This window comes from Camellia sinensis, chromosome 13 (genome assembly GCF_055761805.1).
Source record: "Camellia sinensis isolate YWXY chromosome 13, ASM5576180v1, whole genome shotgun sequence".
In the NCBI taxonomy this organism is placed as follows: Eukaryota; Viridiplantae; Streptophyta; class Magnoliopsida; order Ericales; family Theaceae; genus Camellia; species Camellia sinensis.
In genome coordinates, this window is record NC_138973.1 from 60,349,865 (window position 1) to 60,375,796 (window position 25,932).

At 33.0% G+C, this 25,932-nt stretch overlaps 2 protein-coding genes across 2 annotated transcripts; one reads left to right on the forward strand and one right to left on the reverse strand.

Annotated features, from left to right (window-relative positions):
- Positions 1–845: 845 nt before the first annotated feature.
- Positions 846–3,805, reverse strand: LOC114293319 (scarecrow-like protein 22). The gene has a single exon (XM_028237351.2). The coding sequence runs from the start codon at positions 3,317–3,319 to the stop codon at positions 1,247–1,249; it is 2,073 nt and encodes a 690-aa protein (XP_028093152.2). The 5' UTR covers positions 3,320–3,805; the 3' UTR covers positions 846–1,246.
- A 15,884-nt stretch (positions 3,806–19,689) lies between these two features.
- On the forward strand, positions 19,690–23,354 carry LOC145805429 (uncharacterized). Its single transcript, XM_082900565.1, has 5 exons — positions 19,690–19,718; positions 19,807–21,306; positions 21,411–21,965; positions 22,157–22,403; positions 22,719–23,354. The coding sequence occupies exons 1-5, from the start codon at positions 19,690–19,692 to the stop codon at positions 23,352–23,354; spliced, it is 2,967 nt and encodes a 988-aa protein (XP_082756691.1).
- Positions 23,355–25,932: the final 2,578 nt, after the last annotated feature.

Here is a 25,932-nt window from a genome sequence, read left to right on the forward strand (position 1 = left end):
TGTTCAGAATTAGAGTTGATTATGGTTCATGGTGACTTTGATTAAGACCAAAGTAATTTTTGTATAAATTGGCATTAGTTAAGACAATGTAACTATGATAATTATTCAGATTTTATGATAAGCTCAGGCTCCATAGAGCCTGCAATTCATTCAGATAATGTAATCTCTAAATATGAAAAACTCCATTCACTTCCAACACACAGATCTTGACAAAGGATCCAACATGTAAATGTCCAAATTTTACGGCTTCACAGAAAATATCCAAACAGCTTCTGAACAACTGTTACTGCTCAAGACTCGGATTTGGATTCAAGCTAAACTTCCTCTGAAACAGAATAAGAATTTACCCCACATACGATTTAACCTATTCATGCAGTTGTTAACTATATTCCAAGGTGTTAGGACCAACGATAAGTATATCCCACTCCTTCATGTCGATCCCACAGCTCAAGTTAGGGCACCGAGCAAGACTGACTTGTATGTTGTGTTTGGTTGAGGGATTTAGAGAGGGATTTGGAAAAGAAAAAGGAAAAAGTGTGTGAAACTAAGTAAAATATAGACATATTTTATTCACATTTCACCTATCTTTTTCTGTTTCCGTTTTCCTTTCCAAATCCCTCTCCAAATCCTCCAACCAAACACAGCGGTAGGGATCTGATGCTTTCCACTGCACCGGTGGCCCTTACTCTTCTAAGTACCGATTCAAATGGGGGTAAAGTTTGCAAACAGCAAACAGCTTCAAAGAATCACAATGCAATAAAAACTACCTCAACACAAGCAAAATTTCAATTTCACAAATCATATTAGCAATGCATAAAAAAGATTCAACCAGACACATGGAAAGATATGAAATTCTAGTAAGTTCTTTCTCCATTGTAAAAGCTCATCTGTTGTCAAGCAAAGAACAAACTATCACTCCCGTAACCACAAAGTGCATCTTCTTACTTACTGATGAAACATCAAGATAATTAACATAGCGACAACAAGAAGATTTGAAACTACCAAATTTTGCACTTAAAGCACATTCTTTTCTTCTTCAAAACTAATATGTCTAGAGCCTAGACTAGATAGATAATAAGCAAAGGAGACTAACAAGCAAGAAAATTTACAAGCACAAAAGGCGTCACACCACCATAGTTCATGATTTATTTAACTTAATTTCGAAGAGTATGGCAAGTTAAAAGCTCTTGAGAAAAAAGTTTGCAAGACCATAGTACCAATCTTCTTGCTTGCCAAATGCAGTTCCTCAGCACCTCCACACTGATCCCGTCATGAGCTGGCGGCGCTGCCAACACAGCGTGAGCGACGCCTGGAGCTTCTCGACATGAAATCCCCTAACTTGGCTTCTCCTTAACACACATTCAGCCTGAGTTTCAGCGAAATTGCTGAACGCAACCGGTGCGAATCCCGCAGCAGCAAAAAGGTCTCTCCAATGGGGCATGTGGTCTGGGCCATGGAGTCGCCCCGACACAATGCTTTCGATCCTTGGCTGCACAAGGAACTTCTCGATCTTGTTCATGGTTTCAGAATTTGCATTGACAGCATCAATGGAGTCCAAGAGAATTTCATAGTATTGGATTGCTAAAAGGAGGTGGTGTGAGATTGGGAGGTCGGCTCGTTCAAACCCGCATTCCATCGATACAATTACCTTGGGCGAAAGCTGTTTTATAAAGCGAAGCAGCGAAGGAAGCACAGACAGGCGATTCGAACAAGCCCAGATAGGGAAATTTACAACAATGGCCTCATCAGATGATCGGAAAATGGGAACTGAATAAGAGTTAGGATCAAACCCATCAAAATTCACAACTTCAAGCTCGAAATTGACACCGATTTCGTTCGCGAATTGGGTTAAATTTTCGTGCATAAGACCCAGCTCGAGAGGATGGTGAGTCGAAGGCGAAGCAAAGGCAGTGATTTTCAAAGAAGGAGTACCTCTGCTACACTTCCCCGGAAGCTCCTGCATAAAAGAAGCCCACTGAGCACCGAATCCGATATCGAAATCAATCACGTGGACGCGACGAGTGTCGTCGTCGAGAGCGTCGAGCAAGGCCTGGTTGGAAGTGAAATTCATGAATTGGATCAAGGGAGAGACTTCAGAGAGCAATTTGTAAGCACCCATTTTGAAGATACCATCGAAAGGAGTAGGAGTCCGAGGAGTGACTACTGGGTTGGGAATGAGAGACAACTGAACAGCCTCCTTGAAGTAGAAAGTAGCCCTTTGAAAAGGCTTTGACACAGGGGAGAGCTGGTGATTGAGCCGCGCCAATATCCCTTGCGCGTGTGAGAAATTCCCAGCCAGTATCAGCTCCGCAGCCTTGCACAGCTGGTGGTGCGGAGGCGGAGGCGGAGGCGGAGGCGGAGGGGTTTGATCGCCGCCCGCCGCCGCCGCCTCCTGCTTGGGCACTGTCAGTGGCGGCAGTGGTGGTAGTTGTTGCCGGAGTAAAAACTCCAGGCCTGGATCGAAAACGCCCAAATTCTGGCGCTTTGGGTGAGGCTGAAGGAGGCGAAGTGGGTCTTGTTGTTGAGCATACAGTGGTGGTGTAAACAAGTTTTGACTCTGATTTATCTGGTTGTTGCTGTTGATGAATAGTTGGGGATTGAAAATCTGAAGCTTCTCATCTGGGTTTTGAAGCTGTTGTTGTTGCTGATAAACCACGCCATTAGGCAATAGATTGCTGAGAGAAGGACCCAAATTGGGGATTTGAAGATTAACATTGTTTGGACCCAAAATCTTTACACTGTTGTCGTCGTTTTTGAAGCCGGAGCTCTGATCGATGACTGCCGGAATAACATTGCCGTCGAACTCATTGGGATTCGAGCTCTGCAACAGTTGCTTGAGGCTGAAAGAGCCATCATCGACTTCGCTCGAAATCCACCGGAGAAGAGACTGGTCTTGACCCGATTCAGACAACAAGCTCTCCCAATCCTCCAACCCAAGCCCAAATCTTTCACCTCCAGACACCTCGAGTCCCACAGGAATAGGTTGCAGCTCCGACGCCCATTCGTCCTTCCGGCCACCGCATGCGGCAGCTAAATCAGCCGGCCCTCTCTCCGGCGGCCAGAGGTTGTTGCCGGAAACCGCCGCCAGACTGGCTGTGTTGTCGGTGGAACCAGAGGAGGAGCCCACTCCGCCGCCGCCGAGAGATGAAGAGAGGGTTGATGTTGATGTGGAAGGGCTCGGACTCCTCCTTGTGTCCAGCACAGAGATTGGTTCATTGCTTGCAAAACTTCCTTCTTTCTTCTTCCACTTTGCTTCAGAATCAAAATCTCCAACTTCCAACACACCCTTTTCCTTCAAGTTGTATTGCATTCTTATCATCTAACAAAACCAAGATCTTGAATAACCAAGCAAAAATTGTGTTTTCTTTTCCCAGATTTGAAATGGGTATTGAGATTTCTACAATGGGTTTTCAAAGATTCAAGCTTGAAACCAAACTCAAGGCCATGAATTTGTCAAGAGACCCAAAGAAAAAATCCAGACAGCTTAAACTGTCATCCCTTCCCTCCAGCCTTCTTTTCTCTTCCTTTTTTGAGTTCCATTCCTCTATCATATCATAGGCCTCTGTTTTTCCCTCTTCTTCTCTCTAAATACCACTCTATCTGTCCTCTCTATCTAAACTTGTTGGTTCTTTTCTTTTCCTTCTTGTTTCTTCCTTCTACTCTCTAAGCAGTACTCTCTGTCCGTACTCTTCTCTGTCCTGCCATGGATGCGTGCATCACAAAAAAAGGTAATAAAGTAGAGCCCCCTCTTTCTCCCTCAAAATATATTTTCCCTTTCATTTGAATGAAAAAATATTTACCAGTTTCCCTATTCCGATTGCGAGAATTTTTTTTGGATATTGGCTCATTTTGCAATTTTTGACTTTTTTAATTTTTTAATTTTTTTTCATATTTTTTAAATAAAATAAAAAATTAATTTTTTATTTTCCAAAACAAACGTGATATTATTTTTTATTATGACTGAATTTGATGATAGATATTAAAATTTTATTATATTTATATTAAATATTTAAAAAATAATAAAAGACATAATATATATTTATAATTGATAAAAGATATTATTCGATGGTGTGACATCACAGTCTATCAACCTATAAAAAAAATTTATAAGTAAGGTTAAGGATACAAATTTTTTTATCAAATAATTAATTAAACATTTCATTGGATTTACAATTTTTTTTTTTTTTTTTTTTTATAGAATTCACATTCATATTTCACCATTCATTTAGTAGAAAATTTAAAATTTATATCAATTTTTAATTTTCTCTCTCTTTTCCTACTGGGGAGGTTCTGTCAACCCCCTGCAGTAATGTGTACCACTGTACAGTGAATACTGGCAATGTCTTTCCCTTGTTTTAAAATGATCTGGACACTCCACTTTTTTATACGGACTGCCACTTTTGTCCGGTTCTTAAAGCACCTCTAATGATGTGTTATTTATTTATTTATTGAGGATTGTTCTCAGAAATATATCAAGCCTATGTTTGGGAAGAGATTTTTAAAAAAAATTTTTTGTTTAAAATACTCACAAAAAATAAAATAGGTTATTTTAGTCACAATAAATAAAATATCACATTTAATTTATAATCATTATACTCTTCTCTCACAAAAAAAATTAAAATAGTCAAAAAATCCTTCCCAAACCAAGCTTTTTAGGCCAGGCTAAAATAGTCAAAAAATCAAAAAGTCAAAAAGCCAACTCACTTCCCAAACCAACCCTAAAAATTAATTTTTTAATTTTTTTTGATATTTATTTAAGAAAAAAAATATAAAAATGTAAAAAGATATAACTTAAAATAGATTAAAAATAAAAAAAAAAGTAACTTTTAACTTGTTACTGAAAAGAGGTCCAAATTTGAATAAAAATTTCATTTGATATCAGTACTCCAACATAAGATTTTGAACTTTCATCAGAATATCGAACGATCGAGCAGATGTTCAATTGGTCCATCGGCCAATGTTTTTTTTTTACAATTTTTTTTTCTAGAGGTGGTCATAGGGGACATTCGAGGGTGAAAATTCAACAGTTATAAATAGTGATTTGATGAAAACTCCCAAACATCCTTAATTTGGTGAAAGATTTTTGATATCCTCAATTTGATTGATACTAATATGATGAAACCATTAGAGCAAGAAAATAGTTTTTTTTTTTTAATCAAATTTAAATTTGATAAAAGAATTGATAAATCATTGGAGCTGGTCTTAGCCTTCGTTCGGCTATTAATTTGGGGTTAAAAAAGCACAAAGACAAATAGGCTAAATAAATTAATAAGACAAAATATCACATCCAATCCATAATCATTACACTTTTTCTCTTACAAAAGTCAAAAAATTCAAAAAAATTAAAACCAAACGAGGTTAAAAAAAGTCATGCTAAAAAAGTTTCAACACAAAAAAAAATTGGCTATATTAGTCAATGCCAAATGAAGCTTTAAGATTGGAAATGTATTGTTCAATTCAATGGATTTATTTTTGAGTTTCGTTTCAATAATATAAACTATTCATATTTTAAGATTCGTCGAGTAATTCATCTCTATAAAAAATCAAATTGATCAAATAACAAAAATCATGTGTCCGAATCAATTTTATATAAGTTATTTATTTTCTTACCATTCATTTTGTTGATATAAAATTGATCCAAATACATCTTTTTCGTTATCCAATCAACTTAATTTTTTTTATAAAAATAATATATTGATTGAATTCAAAATATGAATAGTTCAAATCATCTAAAGGAGCCAAAAAAAAAAAAAAAAAAAAAAAAAAAAAAAAAAAAAACTCATCAGACCAAACAATATATCTCCAATCCTATTACATAAAAGAAGTCCAGTGCTTTTGACATAACACTCCATATAATCAAAAATCACATTTGAGAAAATAAAAGAGAAGATATAATTATCATCATTGATCAAGGTGTAAAAAAAAATAAAAATAAAAAAGCAGTTCTACAATTCAAGATAAACAAATTTCGAAATTGTTTAAAATTTATAATTAATGTGGTCCCACAATAACAAGATTAAGGCTCTATTTGGCAAGAGTTTTTTTTTTTAACTATTTTAGTCACAAAAGACAAAATAAGTTATTTTAGGCATAACAAACAAAACATCACATCCAACCTATAATCATTATACTCTTCTTTTACAAAAAAAAAGTCAAAAAAACTAAAAAGCCAAAAAACCATTCCCAAACCAAGTTTTTTAGCCCAGGCTAAAATAGTCAAAAAAAGTCAAAAAGTCAAAAAGTCAACCCACTTCCCAAACGGAGGCTAAAGATACATTTAAAGATTTGGGTAATTTTTTTGTTTTTGTTTTTGTTTTTGTTTTTGTTTTGTTTTGGTGCGTAGAGCATCCCCACCAATTTACCTAAATTTTACCTTAAAATATTATTAAAAAATTCATTCCCTATTTTAAGAATTGCTTTTTCATTTATTTCTCCCAACAGACTCTCTATTCTATTAACAAACTCCCTATTTTTTTCTTTATTTTATTAAAATATAATTTTTAATTATAAATTTTAAAAAAATAAAAATTATAAATGTGTACTGCAGTCCCTAAACAAAGCAAAGTAAATATATATATATATATATATATAAGGGAGCTATAGTGACTCCCTACAAATTGGGAGCCACTGTAGCAAAAACTAATTTAGGGGATTGTTTAGAGGAGTTGATGCAAGTGTATAGGAAGCTATTTACCCCTTAAAATAAGTAACGAGGAGGTTTAAGGATTCTGATAGAGATGCTCTTAGACATTTAAAAAAAAAGAAAAGAGTAATGACTGTTTCTCAATTTGAAAATAAATAAATAAATAAAATATGTAATATAAGGACATGAGTAAAAAAAATATGGAAAATGTTTGGTGGCCACAAATTCCGTGACTCAAATGGTCCGAAAATGCCAAAACGATATCGTTTTAGCATTTTCGGAGTTGTTTTTTGTACGAAATATTTTTTTTATATCATTTCTTATCAAATCAGTATGGTTGAAATAAGTGTAAGCGCTCCAATTTATTGAAAACACAAAGGCTTATTTTGGGAAGATGGTAAAAAGTGATTTTTTGACTTTTAACTAATCTTTTGGCTTTTTTAGACAAATGATTTAGGAAGTTGATAAAAAGTGACTTTTGACTTTTTTCATTAATATGTGTTTATGATGTCAAATCATAATGAAATGACCAAAATATCCCTAGCCAATTGAAAAATTACACATTTTTACTCTTTCATTTTTCATTTATGGAGGGTAATTTCGTAATTTTTCTTTTGACTTATAACCAACATCCCAAATCAATTTATGGCCAAAAAAAATCACTTTTTACATTTTGGCAAAAAGCCAAAACACCACTTATAACCTTCTTCTCAAATTGAGCCAAAATTGCCCTAAGTTCTTTGGCCTCTCCATCATTCACATAATTGGAAAATAAAAGTACAAAAGCTTTTGGCTATATTTGGTCTAATTTTTTAAATTTTCTTTCAGAATTTTTTTATGATAAAAATTACTTTGGTAAACAAAAATTAAAAATTACATCATTTATATATATATATATATATATATTTTGAAGGGCATAAATATATATTTTAAAAATTTATGTTTATTTTTATCAAATTAATTTATATATTTTAAAAAAAAAACTCAAACCAAACATTGCCATTTCTTTACTTTTTATAAACTGTTGGACTGTAATTTAAATGAAAAACGAGTCTAATAATTCAGAACGAATTATCTCTAAATGAGTTGAGTATGATTTATTTTTTAATATTTTATAAAAGAAAATGCAATAAAAACAAGTTAATAAATCAACAAACAACTCATTTGACATTGTACGCACGCAGTTGGCTGGATAAGGAATGATGTTAAATTGGGCCGCGTTAAAAATTAAAATATTGGAGGGAAAAAGTGTGTGCCCCAATCAGTATTAAAATTTAAACCTTTTCCTTCCGGAGAGACCGACTCCACTGGCTGTATTGGGAGAAAAAATAAAAATTCAGTTTAGGTTCGGTTTAACTATCTCAGTTAAAATAAAAATAAAATAAAATAATAAAAGATAAAATAAGTTAATAAATTAATAAGATAAAATATCACATTTAGATTATAATTATTTTATTTTTTATTTTATAAAAGTTAAAGAAGCTAAAAAAAAATTTCCAAACAAATTTTTTAATTTCAAGTTAAAAAATTATCAACTCTAAAAGGTCATCTTAAGGCTTCGTTTGGCTAAGTTTGTTAGGATTAAAAAGCACAAAAGATAAAATATGCTAAATAAGTTAAAAAAATAAAATGTCACATCTAAATTATAATTATTTTATTTTTTTCTCTCACAAAAGTCAAAAAATAAAAATTTGCTAAACAAACTTTGGGGTGATTTGGAAAATTGGTTAAAAGTTGACTTTTTAACATTTTTTTAAGTTTTTTTTAAAATTTTAATTTTAATTTTTATGTGAGAAATAATGTGACCAAAAATGAATTAAAAGCTAACTTTTGACATTTTTAGCTTGTTTCCAAATGATCCCTAAACTAAAAAAGCCTCTACTCTAAGAAGCTAATTAAATTTTTTTTTTTTGGCCGAAAGGCAACTAAAAAAGTTTTTGTCAAACCACGACGTAGTGACTTAGAGCATCCGCATTAATCTCAGCAAATTTTGAGCCAAATTATAATTAAAAATCCATTTTTTTATTTTAGCTAGCTTCTTTTTTATATACACACTCCATCAAACTCTCTATTCTAAAATTTGATTTCATTAAAATATTATTTTTTATTCTTTAGAGTGCAAAATGATGTTAAAACATGTATAAAATAAGACCCAAAACAGCAACAAATCAACACCAGAGCAATAGCAGAGCAGCAGCAATATAAGCGGGTCGAACACATTGAGGGTCGACTGGTCAAGCCAAATGAGCATTTTCCTTTTTGTGTTACAGGGCACTCATGGAACATCCAAGAAAGCATCTAGGTAGACGACTAGTCATGGTTTTTTGGCCAAACTTTACTCTAAAAAATATAATAAAAAATAGATTAACCTATGAACAGTGTCTCACTTCATCAGGTGAGGCACTGTCGTAAAGTCAAAATAAATGAAGGCTTTAAAGAGTCTGATGAAGCATGGTTTTACAGCTTTTGCTTTCTACAATAGCTTCAAAGTCATTGTAAAGAACCTGATGTGGATGCTCTTAAGGCATGTTTATTTGGACGGACTGGATAAGAAGGATTGTAATTCATCGGACTGTTAGTCTTGGGATACATTGTCTCTGGACTATTTGGTTAGACTGTATTTGTATCATATGTTTGTTTAGTTATGGGATTAGACGTCTGGATTGGATTATTTTTCATGAATCCAATGCTTGGTTGAATAAAGATAAATATTCAAAAGACTATTTTACTCTTAAAATTTATAATTTATATTTTTTATTTAATATATAATTTTAAATTTGTAATCTATAATTTATAATTTAACAACGATAAAAAAATTTAATTTATAAAGCCATAATTTTTAATATATAATTTTAAATTAACAACACTAAAAAACTAATTTTATTTAATATATAAATTTAATTTTTTAACAGTACTAAAAAAAATTAATTTATAAGGCCAAAATTTTTAATTTATTATTTTTAATTAAATTAATTTATAATTTATATTTTTTATTTAATATAGAATTTTAAATTAACAATACTAAAAAAAGATATCAAATACAAGAGAATCAAAAATGTAATTTCATAAGTTAATCCCATGAAATGAGTTATCTCATGATTTCTATTCCACCCCCTTCCATGGGATATAACAATCCCACAAATATGAAACTAATAGTTCGGAACAGAAATTGACTACCAAACAACGCATTATTAGTCCATCCGAACTAATAGTCCAATCCCATGTTACAATCCTTCAAAACAAATACCACCTTATTGGGTTATTTGTGTTATATCATCTTTCTTTTGTTTTTTTATTATATATTTTATATTATAATAAGCTAATAAGTCAAAAAAATCTACTTAAAATAAGCCTAACACTGTGTTTGGATTGAGTGATTTGGAGAGAAAAGAAAAGAAATAGAGAGAAATGTATTTCTCTTCCTTATTTGGTTATCTTAAGTGGAGAGAAATGGGGAGAAATAGAGAGAAATGGAGAGAAACTCATTTCTCTCATAACCCTTATTTTCAATCTTCCCAAAAGTGGAGAGATTGGGAGAGAAAAGAAATCCACAACTGTTTATATTTTCATAATACCAATTTTACCCCTGTAAAAATAAAAGAAATAAAATGATTGAAAATATAAAAAGGCTATTTTGGTAATATAACATAAAATAATTTCTTTTCTTTTCTCTTAATGAAATCTAACCAAACAAGAAGGAGAGAAATCACAATCATTTCTTTTCTTTTATTTCTTACTTATCCAAACAAAAAAGAGAGAAATTACAATCATTTCTTTTCTTTTCTTTTCTCTTATTACTTAAGTAATCATTTCTTTTCTTTTCCCTCCTAAGTTACCAAACATAGCGTAAAAGTCCAGGGTTTTGTTCTCATCATTTTAAGATATCCACAAACTTTTTTTTCGACTTTTCTTCTTCTTCTCCTTCTTCTTCTTTTCTTTTTCTTTTTCTTTTTTTTTTTTAACATTTAACATTATATATATATATATATATATATATATATTAAAGAAAAGAGGTTTCCAGTCTTGTAAAAACTACAACATCTCAAACTAAAATTTTTAAATTTTATTTTAAATAATTAAAAAAATTATATTGGTTAGCTCTCATTCAAAGAAAAATAATTAATATCCCTTGATTTATAACTTTTAAATGAAAAGTATATCAAATATATAAAATAAAAAAAATAAAAATAATACTAATCCATTTCAAAATTCAAATGAAAAATAATGTATTAATTTAAATTTTGAAACTATAATGATATATCCCTTGATTTATCTATATATACTATTATAATTGCAATACATATTCATTTTGATAATGTTGGAAGTTGTACTTCTTTTTTCTCATTTTTTTAAATTTTATTTAATTTTTATTAATATGTGTCACAATATGATTGGTTTATAAATTAATTTTATATACTTAAAATAAAAGTTTAGATTTAGATTCTTTCTTAAATTAGTTTACTATAATTAGAACGAGATCAATATTTATTTCTTAAATTATCCATCTTTTATTGAATTACAAAATAAAAATAAAATTTTAATTTCTTTTTTAAATTATGTTATTATAATTAGAATGAGATCAATATTCACATGTGTCATACTAATAATATTATTGGTATAAATATAATATGTTATTAAGGTTTGTTTTGGGAAGTTGGTTAAAAATTGATTTTTTAATTTTTTTTTGACTTTTTTTGAAAAAACATTTAAAAAAAGTAGAGAGGTGATGTGACTCAAAATCGGTTAAAAGCTAAGTTTCCAAAATAGCCCTAAATACATGTGTTCAAATTATTATTCGCTATTAAAAATTTATATTTATATTTTTGTGTCTTTTTTGGTTTTAAATTTTATATAAAAAAAATTATATCATTCTAAACTATAAGGACTTGAATAATAAATTTTTTTAATACAAATATACACATTTAAAAATATTAAGAAAATAAATAACTTTTTTAGCATTTGCCAAACATGGTAGTGTCACGACTCAAACATGCCCTTATAGGTTTAGTATTGTAACCAGCCAGTAATCCTAAGATTACCAAAGGCCTTTAAGACATATTAACAAAATAAGGGACTAGCGGAAGCAAATATGTCACGACCCGAATCCTGCCTCGTAACGGTCGGTGAAGTGACCGGCCAGTAATCTGCAATTACCAAAGGTCTTCTTGTATCAATCAAAATAATCGCGGCCAACGAAAACTTATAATATAAAGACAACAAATAGTTCATTGAGCTATTTATATGTATGCACAAATTCAAATGTATAAACGTTAATTTACCCATTGTACAATACATACATACAAAAACATCATTCATGGACATATATATATATATATAAACAAAAGCCCGACAATAAGATCACAGACTACACAACGGTCTTCTCGACCTAACTTCAACTCAGAGGCACCAAAACTCGTAGGGCTTTAAAGGGTGGCTCGACTCTCTCCCTAAGCTGGTTCTCCATAACGCTCACCTATACATATATATAAAATAGTGAGCTAAAGTCCAATGAATAACATTAACGTAAAGAGGTGTTAGTGAACGAATTCCAAGCCATATCATATACAGAAAACATATCATACATATCGGTCATATCAATTTCATATCAGAACATAATAATGGTACATCCCACAAACATATCATTTTGTCTTTCGACTAGAGTAATTGGTTACGGATACCAATTAAACACATATCACCACAATTGTCACGACCCAAACCCGGCCCTATGGGTTTAGCACCGTAACCGGCCAGTAATCCGAGATTACCGAAGGCCTGCTTAACAGTAGAACAGTAAAACAGAGTACAGGGCCTGGCGGAAGCCAATACAGTAAATAAACAATGCCCAATGAGCTGTGACAGTCTGCATACAAAAAGACTTTCCAAACATATATACAAAACTAGTACAGAACAGTATGCAGAATGTGTACAATCATTCAGACTAGGGACTCAAATCCCTGGATAACAGTACAGTAAACATTCAGTCTATACAATCCATTCGGTTGTTACAAAACGGCAAGACAGTACAGAAGGGGGAGTCCTAAAACACCCCTAGCCTTAGCATGATAGGCTTGGAACCTCACAGTAAGGCACGGTAGTTGGCTTGACAAAACTGGAGTAACCCTGACGCTCCTAGCCGCGGTCTGGTGCCTGTACACCTACATATATATATGAGCAGTGAGCTAAAGCCCAGTGAATAACATAATGCGTAAAGGGGTTAAGAATGACACTACAACAAAAAGTATAATTAATAACATTTGTTTATAGCATTTTTTTATGAATGTTATAAAATAAAAGGTATACATAACATTTTTTAATAAAATGCTGTAAAAGATTTTTGAATAATAACATTTAATTTTTTGTAGCAATTTTTTATATTTTAATAGCAATTGAAAACCAATATTAAAGCTTTCCTTAGTACGGAACTTCATTCTACAGGATATAGCAAAGAAAGAATGCTATTGAAACCTGAAAGAAAAAAGGCGCTCTAAATTTGCCGCGTTTTTTCCATTCAGTTCCCATCTCTTGCACGACCCCTCTCTTGCGTTGTATTTCTTCCACATATAATCGCAAATCGAGCATACAAAAAAACCCTAGAAAACACTTGGAATTTGTTTCAAGTTTTTGCGTTTGATTTGGCAAGTTTGTGTCTCCGATTGGACGAGTTGGTTGATTTACTGGATCAGAGTTGTAAGGAGTTGAAGCTCTGTTATTCATCGTTGAAGTTTCATAGGTAATTTGATATTTTATGTACTTCTTTCTCTTTGGGTCATTTTTTTTTTCCCGAAAAATTGAACCAAAAAAAGAAGAAGAAGAATAAGAAGAAACACTCAGTGCTCTGTTATTTTGGATGATTTGGTTTTAATTTAGTAAGAAGTACATTCTCTGATATATTGCACTAGTATATATTATTATGCTTCTTAAGTGCTTGATAAAATGCCACAAAGAGTGGCTGAACTTGTATACTGTTTTCTTATGAGTTTTTTTAATATCTGTATTAGTATCTATATCTATATCTATATTTATATATATGTACACATAAAGATAACCACTATATTTGAAATTTATCATGTTATTATATATGAGAACTCACCAAGGAGATGAAAAGTTTGGTGAAACAAAAATGTTATATATAGAAGCCATAAAAAAAAAAAAAGGATTCTGGATTTTTATTTTTCTTCTGTTTTCAAAGAAAAAAAATTATGGTTTATGGTAAAATGGCAATAACATTGGCTAAAAGTAGATACTATATCAGTGCATTATATTTTATGTCAACATTTCCAACCATTTGTGAAGTTATGTGTGAGTTTTTCTTCTATCCATGCCGTCATTAAAAACACGATGGGTAAAAGAAAATGGGTAGGTGAGTAAGGATTTTTGGCCTATTGATATAGCAATACTATGTAGTTTGAGGTTGTTGTTTAACTTTTATGGAGTATAGTTCGATCGGGTTACATGTAGTTCTTCATGTGATTGTTATTGAGTTTGAAAATTGTTGACTTTAAAGATATTGTTGGATTTTGAATCATTATTTGAAATTAATCTATGACTGATTGAACCCAAAAAAAAAAAAGGTATGTGATTTAACTCCAAATAAACTGTATTTGGATATGTAAATTTGGATTTGAAAATGAAATTAAAATTTATAGATTTAAATTGATCTCAAGGTATGGGAACTTAATTAATATTCAAAACTCTCTTTGTAAGAGTTAAACTGATTATACCTGAGCAATTATGGACCTTTTATTAGATATTAGTTAACAGCAGCAACAAGCACTCGGATGGACACATCTACACCCAATCTGCCGCTGCAAACTGTCATAAACTGTAGAATTGAGAACTAGCAGCCAACTCTTATATACAAGCTCAACCAAGAAATGAGAAAATAGAACTGCAAACTGACCTCTCCCTCTTACAATATCCATTATTTAGAAAGTCAGTTTGTATGGTTTCTTAATATAGAAGGTCAAAAGGATACTTGACAATAGTTTAAGGGATCACTGTGTAAATACCCTTTTTTTTTGGGTCCAAAAGTTGAAAGAACTAGGGTTCAAAAACGTGCACTTAAACCAAGTAGAATATTCTGAATTTTTCTTGGTACGATTTTTTCTTTTTAAACTGTATAGTGATCAAGTACTCCAACCATATAACCGTTAACTTCCCACCATGACTATCGTTGAACACTTGAGCCAAAAAGTTCACAATACCACTTATTATGCCACTACACCCTACTACTCGAAGAAACTCATTACCCCACACCAAAACAAATATACACATATACGAAAATTCTATACCATCTATACTATTATATATGTGAGCACCTAAATTGGTGTCTTGAAGCTTTGTCTCTCTTCATGCTAGGTGTCCAGTGATCTGTCAAAAACCAAAAAAAAAAAAAATACTAGAGAAGAGAATGGGCCAACACTTAGAACTGAAGACCACAAATTTAATAAGGAAGAATCTTATCACTTGAGATTACAACTAACATATTTTAAATATTTTATTTGTTTTTATCTACACTATTATATATGTGAGCACGTAAATTGGTGTCTTTTAAGCTTTGTCTCTCTTCATACCAAGTGTCTAGTGATCTATCAAAAACCCAAAAAAAAAAAAAAATGCTAGAGAAAAGAATAGGCCAAGACTTGAAGTTAAGAGCACAAATTTGATAAGGAATAATCTTAACACTTGAGATTACAGCCAATATATGTTAAATATTTTATTTATTGAACTTGCACACGCATCACGTGAGCCACCTACTATCTTTTATAAGTCCTACAACAAGATGTTAATTATTATTACCATTTGTTTTGAGAGATAGAGGAGTGATTGAAATTGAGATGGAGGTAAAATTTATTAATATTGTATTAGTGTTTTAATGCTATGGAATATATGTATCATATACACTGTTAGTTACACATTTTTAAAAATTTTAACATTATTAGAAAATATGTAATTTTATTTATGAAGTACAAATTATGTATCAAAAAACAATCCGTAATATTCGTCACAAATGATGCAAGAAAAAAATGCAATATTTGCCTCAAAAAATAAGTAAAAAAAGTTATATATGATACACAACTACTTAATATTTATTATAAAAATACATAACATATATTACAAAAATATGTAAAAATTAGGATTGTACACGGATCGGATTGATCAAGTTTTAGAGTAAATTAGGAACCGAACAGTAGGAACTAGTATATATATATATATACTGCAAACTGATAAGGAACCAAACAGTAGGAACAATAGGAACACGGATCGGATTCTTCTATGTCTTGTTCTTCATCACAATTGGTCGATCAAGTAGTTTGACATATCTAATGCTTTCCTTCATGGAGTTCTTGAAGAAGAGGTGCATATGTTGCAGCCTCTTGGCTTTTTCATCCTACTCAATCCACTCATGTCTGCAAACTTCACAAGGCCTTATATGGGCTCAAACAAGCACCTAGAGCCTGGTATTGCACCTTCTCTGCATTTATTCTATCTCGGGCGTTTTAGAATAGTAAATGTGATTCATTTGTATTCATTCAGAAGTCTGATAGCACTGTTACTGTGCTTTTAATCTATGTTGATGACATATTACTCACAGGAAATAATGATGCTCATATTACCTCTCTTATTGCTCATATGCATGAGGTTTTTTCTATGAAAGAATTGGGTCCTGTGTCCTATTTCTTGGGCATTTCAGTTCAAGCTATTGCTACTGGTTATACAGTTTGTTAACAAAAGTATGCTCATGACATACTTGTGCGAGCTGGATTAGCTGAATGCAAGCCCTGTTCTTCACCTATGTCTATCAAGGCTAGTCTCACTAGTTCTTTCACTGAATTGTTTGACAATCTGTCTCTTTATCGCAGTATAGTTGGGGCTTTGCAGTACTTAACTATCACCAGACCTACCATCTCCTTTACTGTTAATCAGTTGTGTCAACCTATGCATGCCCCCAACTTGGATCATTTTTCTGCTGTTAATCAGTTGTGTCAGCTTCTGTTCCTATATATGTCTATTAGAGATATTAGATATTTGTTAGAGTTAGATATTAGTTAGAAGATTGGTTAGAAATTTGTTAGACAAGTTGTTAGATAGTTAGACAGTCATTATACAAATGTCTATATAAACAATAATGTAGCTACAATACAACTATTGAATAAAGAATTGAGGAGTTCATCTTTTTTTCATTGTGATGAAGAGCAAGACAAAGAAGAATCTGAATACAGTAGCAGTTGAAGTCACAGCTTATGTTGCTACGGTCTAAGACATTAGTACCACCACTATATCAGCAGCACTCACGCCCATCTCACAGCTGCAGCTTCAGATCTAGCTCAGTTTCTGTTGGTATATCTGTCTATTAGAGATATTAGATATTTGTTAGAGTTAGATATTAGTTAGATATTTCCAGACTAAAATCAATCAAGTTTCTGTCAATGATCCGGTTACATAACCTGCATCAGGTTCGAAGATGCCTGGATTAGTAGGCTTACAGCAACAGCTTCAGTGGTCTAGTACATAAATCTATTGGGATGGTCTGATTCTTATTCTGTTCTGTTCTAGCTTTCTGGGTGAGCAGCTGCTGCTTTGTGTCATTAATCCTGGTTATTGCCTTGGTTCTGGCCCTGGCGAGCAGCAGCAGCAGTATTGGGTTTGGTTGGAGAGCTCCTGAGAAAGTTGTTACTCTTGTATAGTTGCCTACTGCTGTGTGTACAGAGGTGTCACACAGGGGAGGCTAACTACTAGCTGCTGTGTTGTACTGCTATTACTGCTGTTTTATTCTAGAAAGAACAGTTGTAGTTACAGAGAAGAAAGTTGGACTAGGAGGGTAGAAGATCTGTAAAGACCTGCATCTGCAATCTGCCATAGGCTGTAGAGTAGAGAAAAGTAGGATATTAGCCAACTTTTCGATGCAGGCCTCAACCTAGAACCAACCTGGATACACCTCAAAAAAGCACATAGCTAGCCAATGAGACTTCAATACCCTGGATATGGAGAAAATGAGACCATAACAAAGAGGGACAGATCAACCTGCAAGTATACATGAAACCTTTTTTTGGGTGAATAAGTCATAAATAAAAACAAAGAGCTCACATGACTAGAAGGGGCATAAGAGGCATACCGCAGGCCCTACACCACCACTATACATGAACAAAAACCAGCCAAAAGCCACACAAAGGCAAGAGAAAGCAAACAAAAAATAAAAATAACAACCAAAAATATACAGCCCCAATACACAAACACTAGGGACTAGAGTTTTCTCTAAGCTATGGAAAACATTCCAAACGAAACTGAGAAGACTTAGACCAAAACAAGCTGCACATCAGATTTGGATCGTTTTAATGTGTTCAGGGTCCCCATACCAGCTGTATGTGGACCATGAACTCACCCTATAATCCCAAATGCTGAATCAATGTCAGCACAAAGATACGAGTATTTTCCCTTGCACAGCCCGCAAGGGTAGGCCACAAAATATTCACCTGAACATCAATACTAGTATAGACTAAATAAGAATGACTTTTACAATCAAAATTAAAGGATTTCTTCACACTTGAGGCGCTTAGAGCAGCCATCATCCCTTGCTGCCAGATTCCTAATTCCAGAGGACAAACTGCCAGCAAGTGTTCCCAGTGGCAGAAGACATCCGACAGACATTTTATGTAACCCTTCTTTCCAGCAACAGACTTGAAACAAACACGCAACCCAATACACGAATTCCTATCACAGCTAAGAACCAATGCTCTATGCCATCGGCAAGAAAAAGCTTTACATACGAACCACAAACAGCCCACATTATATGAACTCACATCACTCAACCCATAATATGAGACCTCACTACACTCTAGAAATGTTGACAGCAAGCAACTTGCAAGATAGAACAACAATTCATAAACATGTAAACAAGTTAGCAACAAAACTCTCTCAATATGGGCAGTGAAAGGTATGTGATTTAATGTCCTCCCTACACTCAACCCTCTATGATATGGTCTAGCTCCCAGAACAGCACCTTTCAACCTGCACATTAACCAAACAATTAGATAACACTCTATTTATGCTCCCATTCACTCAACCCACTTGAAGTGATCTCACATCCCTAAAAACTCTTCTAATCGGATCCAGAGAGGTAACTCTATTCTTCAAAATTGAATCTGGCAACCTCCATGTCTCCAGAAACAACCTATCACTTTGATTACTATTTAGGTTAGTAATAGAAAACATTCGAAATCGAACCATATCAATTATTTGCTTAATAACCACCTCCTCGGGGAGGAACTCCCCATTAAAAAATCTGTTATTTCTGGTCATCCACAATTGGTAAACTGTGCAATTAAAAACCAATCTGGAAATGACCGACCCGAGGGATTTACCCCAAATTTGTTGAGACAGAAGCTGAACTAGCTCAAACCATGGCAGATCTGGCCAAGAAACATTTAACTTTATTTTCATGACATTCCACACTCTATCAGAGAAAGGGCAGTGGAAAAACAGGTGGTTGTGATCTTCATAAGGGTTATGGCAAACATATTAGTTTAGTTATTTATTTATTATATGTATTTTTATTTGATTTGGATATTGCTTTGCTGTTTATTACAACTATATTTGTTTTATGAAAATTCATGTATATTATGATTCTCTTTCTTTATTGCATTCTTGTTTTTTTTTACTCTAATCATATGATCTTCTCATTATACATGACCATTTATAGGCAATTTTATATTTTTGCGTTCTTATGAAAGTTAAGACAATGGAATTGATGCCTATAAGACACTTTTAAAATATTCATTACAGTTATCACAAAATGTCTCAAACCTTAATATAGCCTTGGTGTAGCATTGCCTACGACTAAAATTCATAAAGGTCATGTTCGAACACCTGTATGTTTATGTATCATAGTTTATTAAGAAATCCCTATTTTCACTATTTAGATGCACTTCTATTTGTGTGAAATTTCTATGCACTTCTATTTGTGTGAAATTTCTCCACCTTTCTGATCTAAGCAACTATATGTATTACTTGGCCATATTAGGAAAACAGTTACTTCGCGATTAGTGATGGAGAAAGATTGGGTACATCTTAATAGGTAATGAAAATTATATTTGGAACCTATTGTGCTTAAAATATTCATTCTCAAATGTTTTGATAAATTTGGACTTTGAATGGTAAAATAGAACTACAGATGAATACATGAAAGCAGCATGGAATTTTGTGGACATGGCTAAAAGGAATGCAGGGTATCCAGAGAAGATTATATGTCCTTGCAAAGATTGTCGAAACTTAAGTCACCATTGTATTGAGGTTGTATATGAGCATTTGGTCATAAAGGGAATGGATGAAACTTATACAAATTGGTTTCATCATGGAGAACAACCACATGTCAGTGATAAACCTGATATTGAAATGTTAGGCTCATACAATTTATTTAAAGCTGCATGTGCGCGAGATGACAATTATGAAAAATCTGTTGACAAGAGTGGGGATGAGGATTTTTTCAAATTACTGGAAGATGCAGAAACTCCATTATATTTAGGTTGTGAAAAATACACAAAGTTGTCAGCAATTGTAGCTCTTTACAAGCTCAAAGCTGTAAATGAATGGTCTGATAACAGTTTTAATAAACTTCTGGAGATATTACATGATATGTTACCAATGGGAAATGTCATTCTGAAGTCTGTATACTCTGTGAAAAAATTTGTCAAAGCATTTGATTTAGGGTATGAGAAGATTCATGCTTGTGTGAATGATTGCTGTTTGTTTAGAAAAGAGAATGCTGAAATGGAGAGTTGTCCAAAATGTGATTTTTCACGGTGGAAGGTCGATCAACGCACCAATAAAATTAAAAAAGGTGTTCCTGCTAAAGTGCTAAGATATTTTCCTATAATCCCAAGGTTTAGGAGGATGTTTAGGTCATCACAAATGGCTGAAGATTTAAGGTGGCATTCTGCTCATAAAAGTGAAGATAGCAAGATGAGACACCCAGTTGATTCTTGCTCATGGGACTTGGTAAATAATAAGTGGCCACTCTTTTCATCAGATCCTCGCAATCTGAGACTAGGTCTAGCGGCTGATGGTTTCAATCCATTTCGTAATTTGAGTTCTACGTACAGTTGTTGGCCCGTGATGCTAGTTGCATATAACTTCCCACCATGGTTATGTATGAAAAGAGAAAATGTTATGTTGACATTATTGATTCCAGGAAAAAAGCAACCAGGTAATGACATTGATGTATATTTACAACCGCTTATAGAAGACCTGCAAGAGTTGTGGAATAATGGGGTGAATATTTATGATGCTTTCACAAAAACTGTTTTCAATTTGAGGGCAATTTTGTTATGGACAATAAATGACTTTCCAGCATATGGAAATCTCTCTGGGTGTACTACGAAGGGTAGAATAGCATGTCCTATATGTGGCAACAATACATATTCACAGTGGCTAACATTTAGTAGGAAGTTTGCATACATGGGCCACAGGTGCTTCCTTCCGCCATCTCACCCTTTTCGAAAGAAAAAAACTTGGTTTGATGGTAAGGAAGAAAAGAGAAGAAATCCAAAAATCATGACTGGCAACAACATTTGGGTTTCTATTAAAGACATGAAGAATGATTATGGAAAAAGTGGAAAGAAGAAGCGAATGCGAGATAATGAACCTATTCAAACGTGGAAAAAGAGGTCAATTTTTTTTTGAATTACCTTATTGGAAGGTAATTGTTATTGACTATTTTGATATATCTTATTTATTTATTTATTTATTTTTTTTTTTGAGTTTTTGATAGTAGCAATTTTATAAGTGTTTTTATAATGAATTCTCAGGAACTTACATTACGTCATAACTTAGATGTAATGCATATAGAGAAAAATGTTTGTGAGAGCATCATTGGCACCTTGTTGGATATCAATGGAAAATCGAAGGATGGTCTCAATGCTCGTAAGGATTTACAAGAAATGGGAATACGACATGACTTGCATCCAGAAGACCATGGGAATAGAACATACCTCCCTGCAGCTGCACATACACTATCAAGGACTGAAAAGAAAATATTTTGCAAGAGGTTATTTGACCTGAAGTTACCTGATGGGTATAGCTCAAATATTGGGAATTGTATATCGATGGAGGAATGCAAGATTATAGGCCTCAAATCCCACGATTGTCATGTTCTGATGCAACAATTGTTGCTTGTAGCTTTGAAAGGATTAATGCCGAAAGGACCAAGAAATGCCATACTTCGGTTATGTTCATTCTTCAACAGAATATGTCAACGAGTCCTTGATAGAGAACAAATAGCGGCCCTCGAAGAACAAGTCATTGAAACCTTATGCATGTTTGAAAGGTTCTTTCCACCTTCATTCTTTGACATCATGATTCATTTAACAATTCACATAGGATGAGAAGCACGATTATGTGGACCAGTCCAATACCGTTGGATGTATCCCTTTGAAAGGTGAACACCTATTTCATGATTATTAAATATGACTATGTGTTAAGAAGTATCATTTTAATATGATGTTCATTTTTCTGAAGATATATGAAGATACTCAAAGGATATGTTAGGAATCCTGCACGACCTGAAGGCTGCATCGCAGAATGCTATCTTGCAGATGAGTGCATGTCATTTTGTAATAAAAATATGAAGACAACTATTGAAGTAGATTATCAAGTAGGCCGCAATCAAGATTTTGATAATGATGTGATTCTTGAAGGTCGTCCAATTTCAGGTGGAACATCAATCACATTGAGTGATGAATTGTTGGAAACTGCACATCGTTGCGTGTTGTTCAATACAGCCATAGTGGAACCCTATTTGGAGTAAGTATGATAGAATTTCCAATGCATAATTTACTACGTACCTGATATCAGTTATAAACCACTTACATATTTTGGTTTCAATCAGGATGCATTTAGAGGACTTAAAGTAATCAAATAGGAGCCTTGGTCTTCAAAAAAATAAAAGCTTACTTTTGAAGCGACATGCTGAAAATTTCGCAGCATGGTTAAAGGAAAAGGTTACATGTTATTTTAAATCTGTTTGTCTAGAAGAATATGATAACATAACATATGAATTTATTTCCTTATTTTTTAACAGATTCAGTTTCATACCCCATCAACTAATGAGTTGGACAATGATGAGGTGGACAAACTAAAATGGCTTGCATATGGTCCTAGAAAGTATGCAATGTCCTATAATGGATATATAATTAATGGGCAGCGATTCCACACAAAGGAAGCAGAGAAGTCAACTCAAAATAGTGGTGTTTCTATTGAAGCTAGCACCATGTGCAGAGCAAGTGCAAAGGACACTTCACAAGTTGTTGATGTCGTTGCATATTATGGTGTGATCAGAGATATAATTTTATTAGATTACCATACATTTCAACTTCCAATATTCAAGTGTGATTGGGCAAATATTGGACATGGTGTTAGATTTGAAGATGGTTTTACACTTGTTAATCTACCCCAAGATGAGAACCAATATGAGAGGGAGCCTTTTATATTGGCCTCACAAGCAAAACAAGTGTTTTATTCGAGAGAAACTGATTCATCGAATTGGTATGTTTTACTAAAGGCACCACCAAGAGGTTATTATGAGTTGGAAATGTATGATAAGAATGAGGATATGTCTTCCAGGCCACAACACGTTTCATCACTTGATTTGAACATTGATGATGATAATGACGAAGGCAGTTTTGTGAGAGAAGATTGTGAGGGCATATTGGTGTGATTTGTGTGCTACTCTTGAAAAGATTGTAGTTTTTATCTCAAGTCTTTTTTAGTTTATAATGTTATTTTGAAATTCCTTTGTAAAGCACTAGTTTACATTCTAAATTTGTTTCAGAATTATTTATGGTGGTTTGAAACAAGATAAAAGAGTTTTAACTTATGATGAATGTATAATATTGCACTTTAAAAGTTTTCATTCAAAATTTTTTGGGAAATGATGGTATGTACAGGGTTTTTTTGCTTGGTCATTTCTATCACTTTTGTAGCCTTTATGTATTTATAAGGTATACAACTCAATTCTTGTTTCAAAATACTTTCTTTATTTCAATTCATTTGTCTAACTAAGTTTGGAATTTGATGCTATGTTATTATTTTGTTGAATAGGTTGGCTACCATGGTTGCTAGTTGTAAGGGGAGGTTACGTCCAAGGCAGACATCAAGTGAAGTCTCTCTTGAAGGACCATCCAACCTCTTGCCTCAAGATTCCGTAGAAACAACTGCAGTTCCTACAGAGGGTTCACAAAGTGTTAAACGAAGAAGGGGCCCAACCAAATTGAAAACAATTGCAGTGGATGGCGGAAGTCGAATTGAAATATTGTACAATGACTTGGGTCAACCAATTGGTGATGGATCGGTCAAATTATCCTCCTTCTTAGGAGCTCTTGTTCGAGAGATTGTACCTGTAACACTTCCTGATTGGAGGAAACTTCCTTCGGGGATGGAAGAAGTCTTATGGAAATCTATTCAGGTGTAGTATACCAAACTTAAATATCTTTGCTTTGAACATAAAATAATCATAACATTAATGGTAATACAACTTGCAGGTAAGATTTAAGGTAGATGAAGAGTGGCAAAAAGATCATATATTTATGTCTATGGATGATCTTTGGAGGGCCTCCAAATCAAGATTAGTTACCAAAATAAGGAAAGCATCAAACGAAGAAGAAAGGCTTAAACTACGACCTGATAACATCAAATCAATTCATGAGTGGAAGGATTTCTTGAAGGAAAAGACAAGTGAAAAGTTTAAGGTAAGAAACTTCTGAAGTTGTCAATACTATTTTATAAAGGCAACATATGATAAAGACATTCTATTGTTATCAACACTATTTTATAAAGGCAAATTGTATTTGTATCACTACTATTATGTTTCTCCACCTTTTTGTCATGTTTTGTTGCAAGGGGATCACTAATCATCATTGTTGATTGATCTTTCTTAGGGAGCATGCTGTTATTCCATTAAGCAAGATAATTGTCTATTTTACTATAATGTTGATTCAATTTCAATAAAATTGAATGTTTTCGTTGACCAAAAAAAAAAAACTGAAATTGATTAATTGCTTTAGGCTAAAAGTGAGAAATTCAAAGCAATTAGAAGGAAACAACTCCCACATACATGCAGTCGCAAGGGATATGCACGGTTGACTGAGGACATGGTAACATTAAATTTTATTAAGTTCTGTTTGTATTTTTTTTATAGTATGAATCTTTTGTTTCCCCTCTAGAAAAACAAGGGTGCAACCTCCTCATCTCTATCTAGAGTTCCTGTCTGGATTCAGGCACATACCAAAAAGAGTGGTGAACCCATAAACACAACTGTTGCTGAAACTATTGTAAGAACATTTCTCTATTTAATAATTTTTATTTTTTATTTTTTATAATATATCTTCATATTCATATTGGTCATCCTTATCTACTCAGACATAATAATAATATTATTTTTTTTTTAAGGATAAATTGAAAGAAGTTGAACTTGACGATCCAGTATCATCATCTATTCTTAAGGTAAAACAAGATGCTCTTTCAAAAATACTTGGTCGTGAGAATCGCGGGCGAATAAGAGGGCTTGGCAAAGGAGTTACTCTTACTAAATTGTGTGTACTCTCGCAAAGGGATAGTTTTAAAACTCAGGAAAAAGAAGAAGCTACTCAATTGAAAGAAAGAGTGGCACATTTGGAGAGCGTAGTTAGTCATCTAATGAGAAATGAGGCAAGTAGTTTTACGCATTTATTAAATTTACTTATATAGGTTTCAAACTTTTTAACATAATTACATTATTGTCTTTCATTTTTTGGTGTCAGAAGCAAGCAAGCGAGGAAGGATCAACAAGACCTATAGTTTCTCCCTCGGTAAAAAATATTATTTACATTCCATTTTACATGAAAGTAGTGTGCGCACATGCACACACATACATTTCCATTCTATGAGTATATTTATATGTAGAGATCAACTTTAGAATACCACTTAAGGGGTTTGGGTCTTCACTATTCAGTGATACTACATGAATTAGAAATACTTAGCTAGAATGTGAGGGGTTCAAACACCCCAGATAAGATGATGGTCGTCATAGCTCCCCTTAATGATTGGAAGGTTGATCTTATTACAATTACTTTCATGTTTTGGAAAATGTAAGGGGATAGTTTCTATAATATAATTTAAACAGCTTGAGTAATGTTACTTCAATAAGTTGTTTACTAATACCAAGTAAAAATAAGAAGTTAGGGAAAAAAAAACATACAGGCAAATAAACACACTAGGATACGTACATGCACGAAGCAATTACTAACCTTGCGAAGACA

What these genes read in the sequence shown, in the direction of transcription:
- LOC114293319 (XM_028237351.2), bottom strand. Translation starts at nt 3,319, where the DNA reads ATGATAAGAATGCAATACAACTTGAAGGAAAAGGGTGTGTTGGAAGTT.
- LOC145805429 (XM_082900565.1), top strand. Translation starts at nt 19,690, where the DNA reads ATGGAGAAAGATTGGGTACATCTTAATAG. An exon ending in GATTGGGTACATCTTAATAG is followed by an intron (nt 19,719 to 19,806) that starts GTAATGAAAATT and finishes ATGGTAAAATAG; the next exon opens with AACTACAGATGAATACATGA. An exon ending in ATTCAAACGTGGAAAAAGAG is followed by an intron (nt 21,307 to 21,410) that starts GTCAATTTTTTT and finishes AGTTTTTGATAG; the next exon opens with TAGCAATTTTATAAGTGTTT.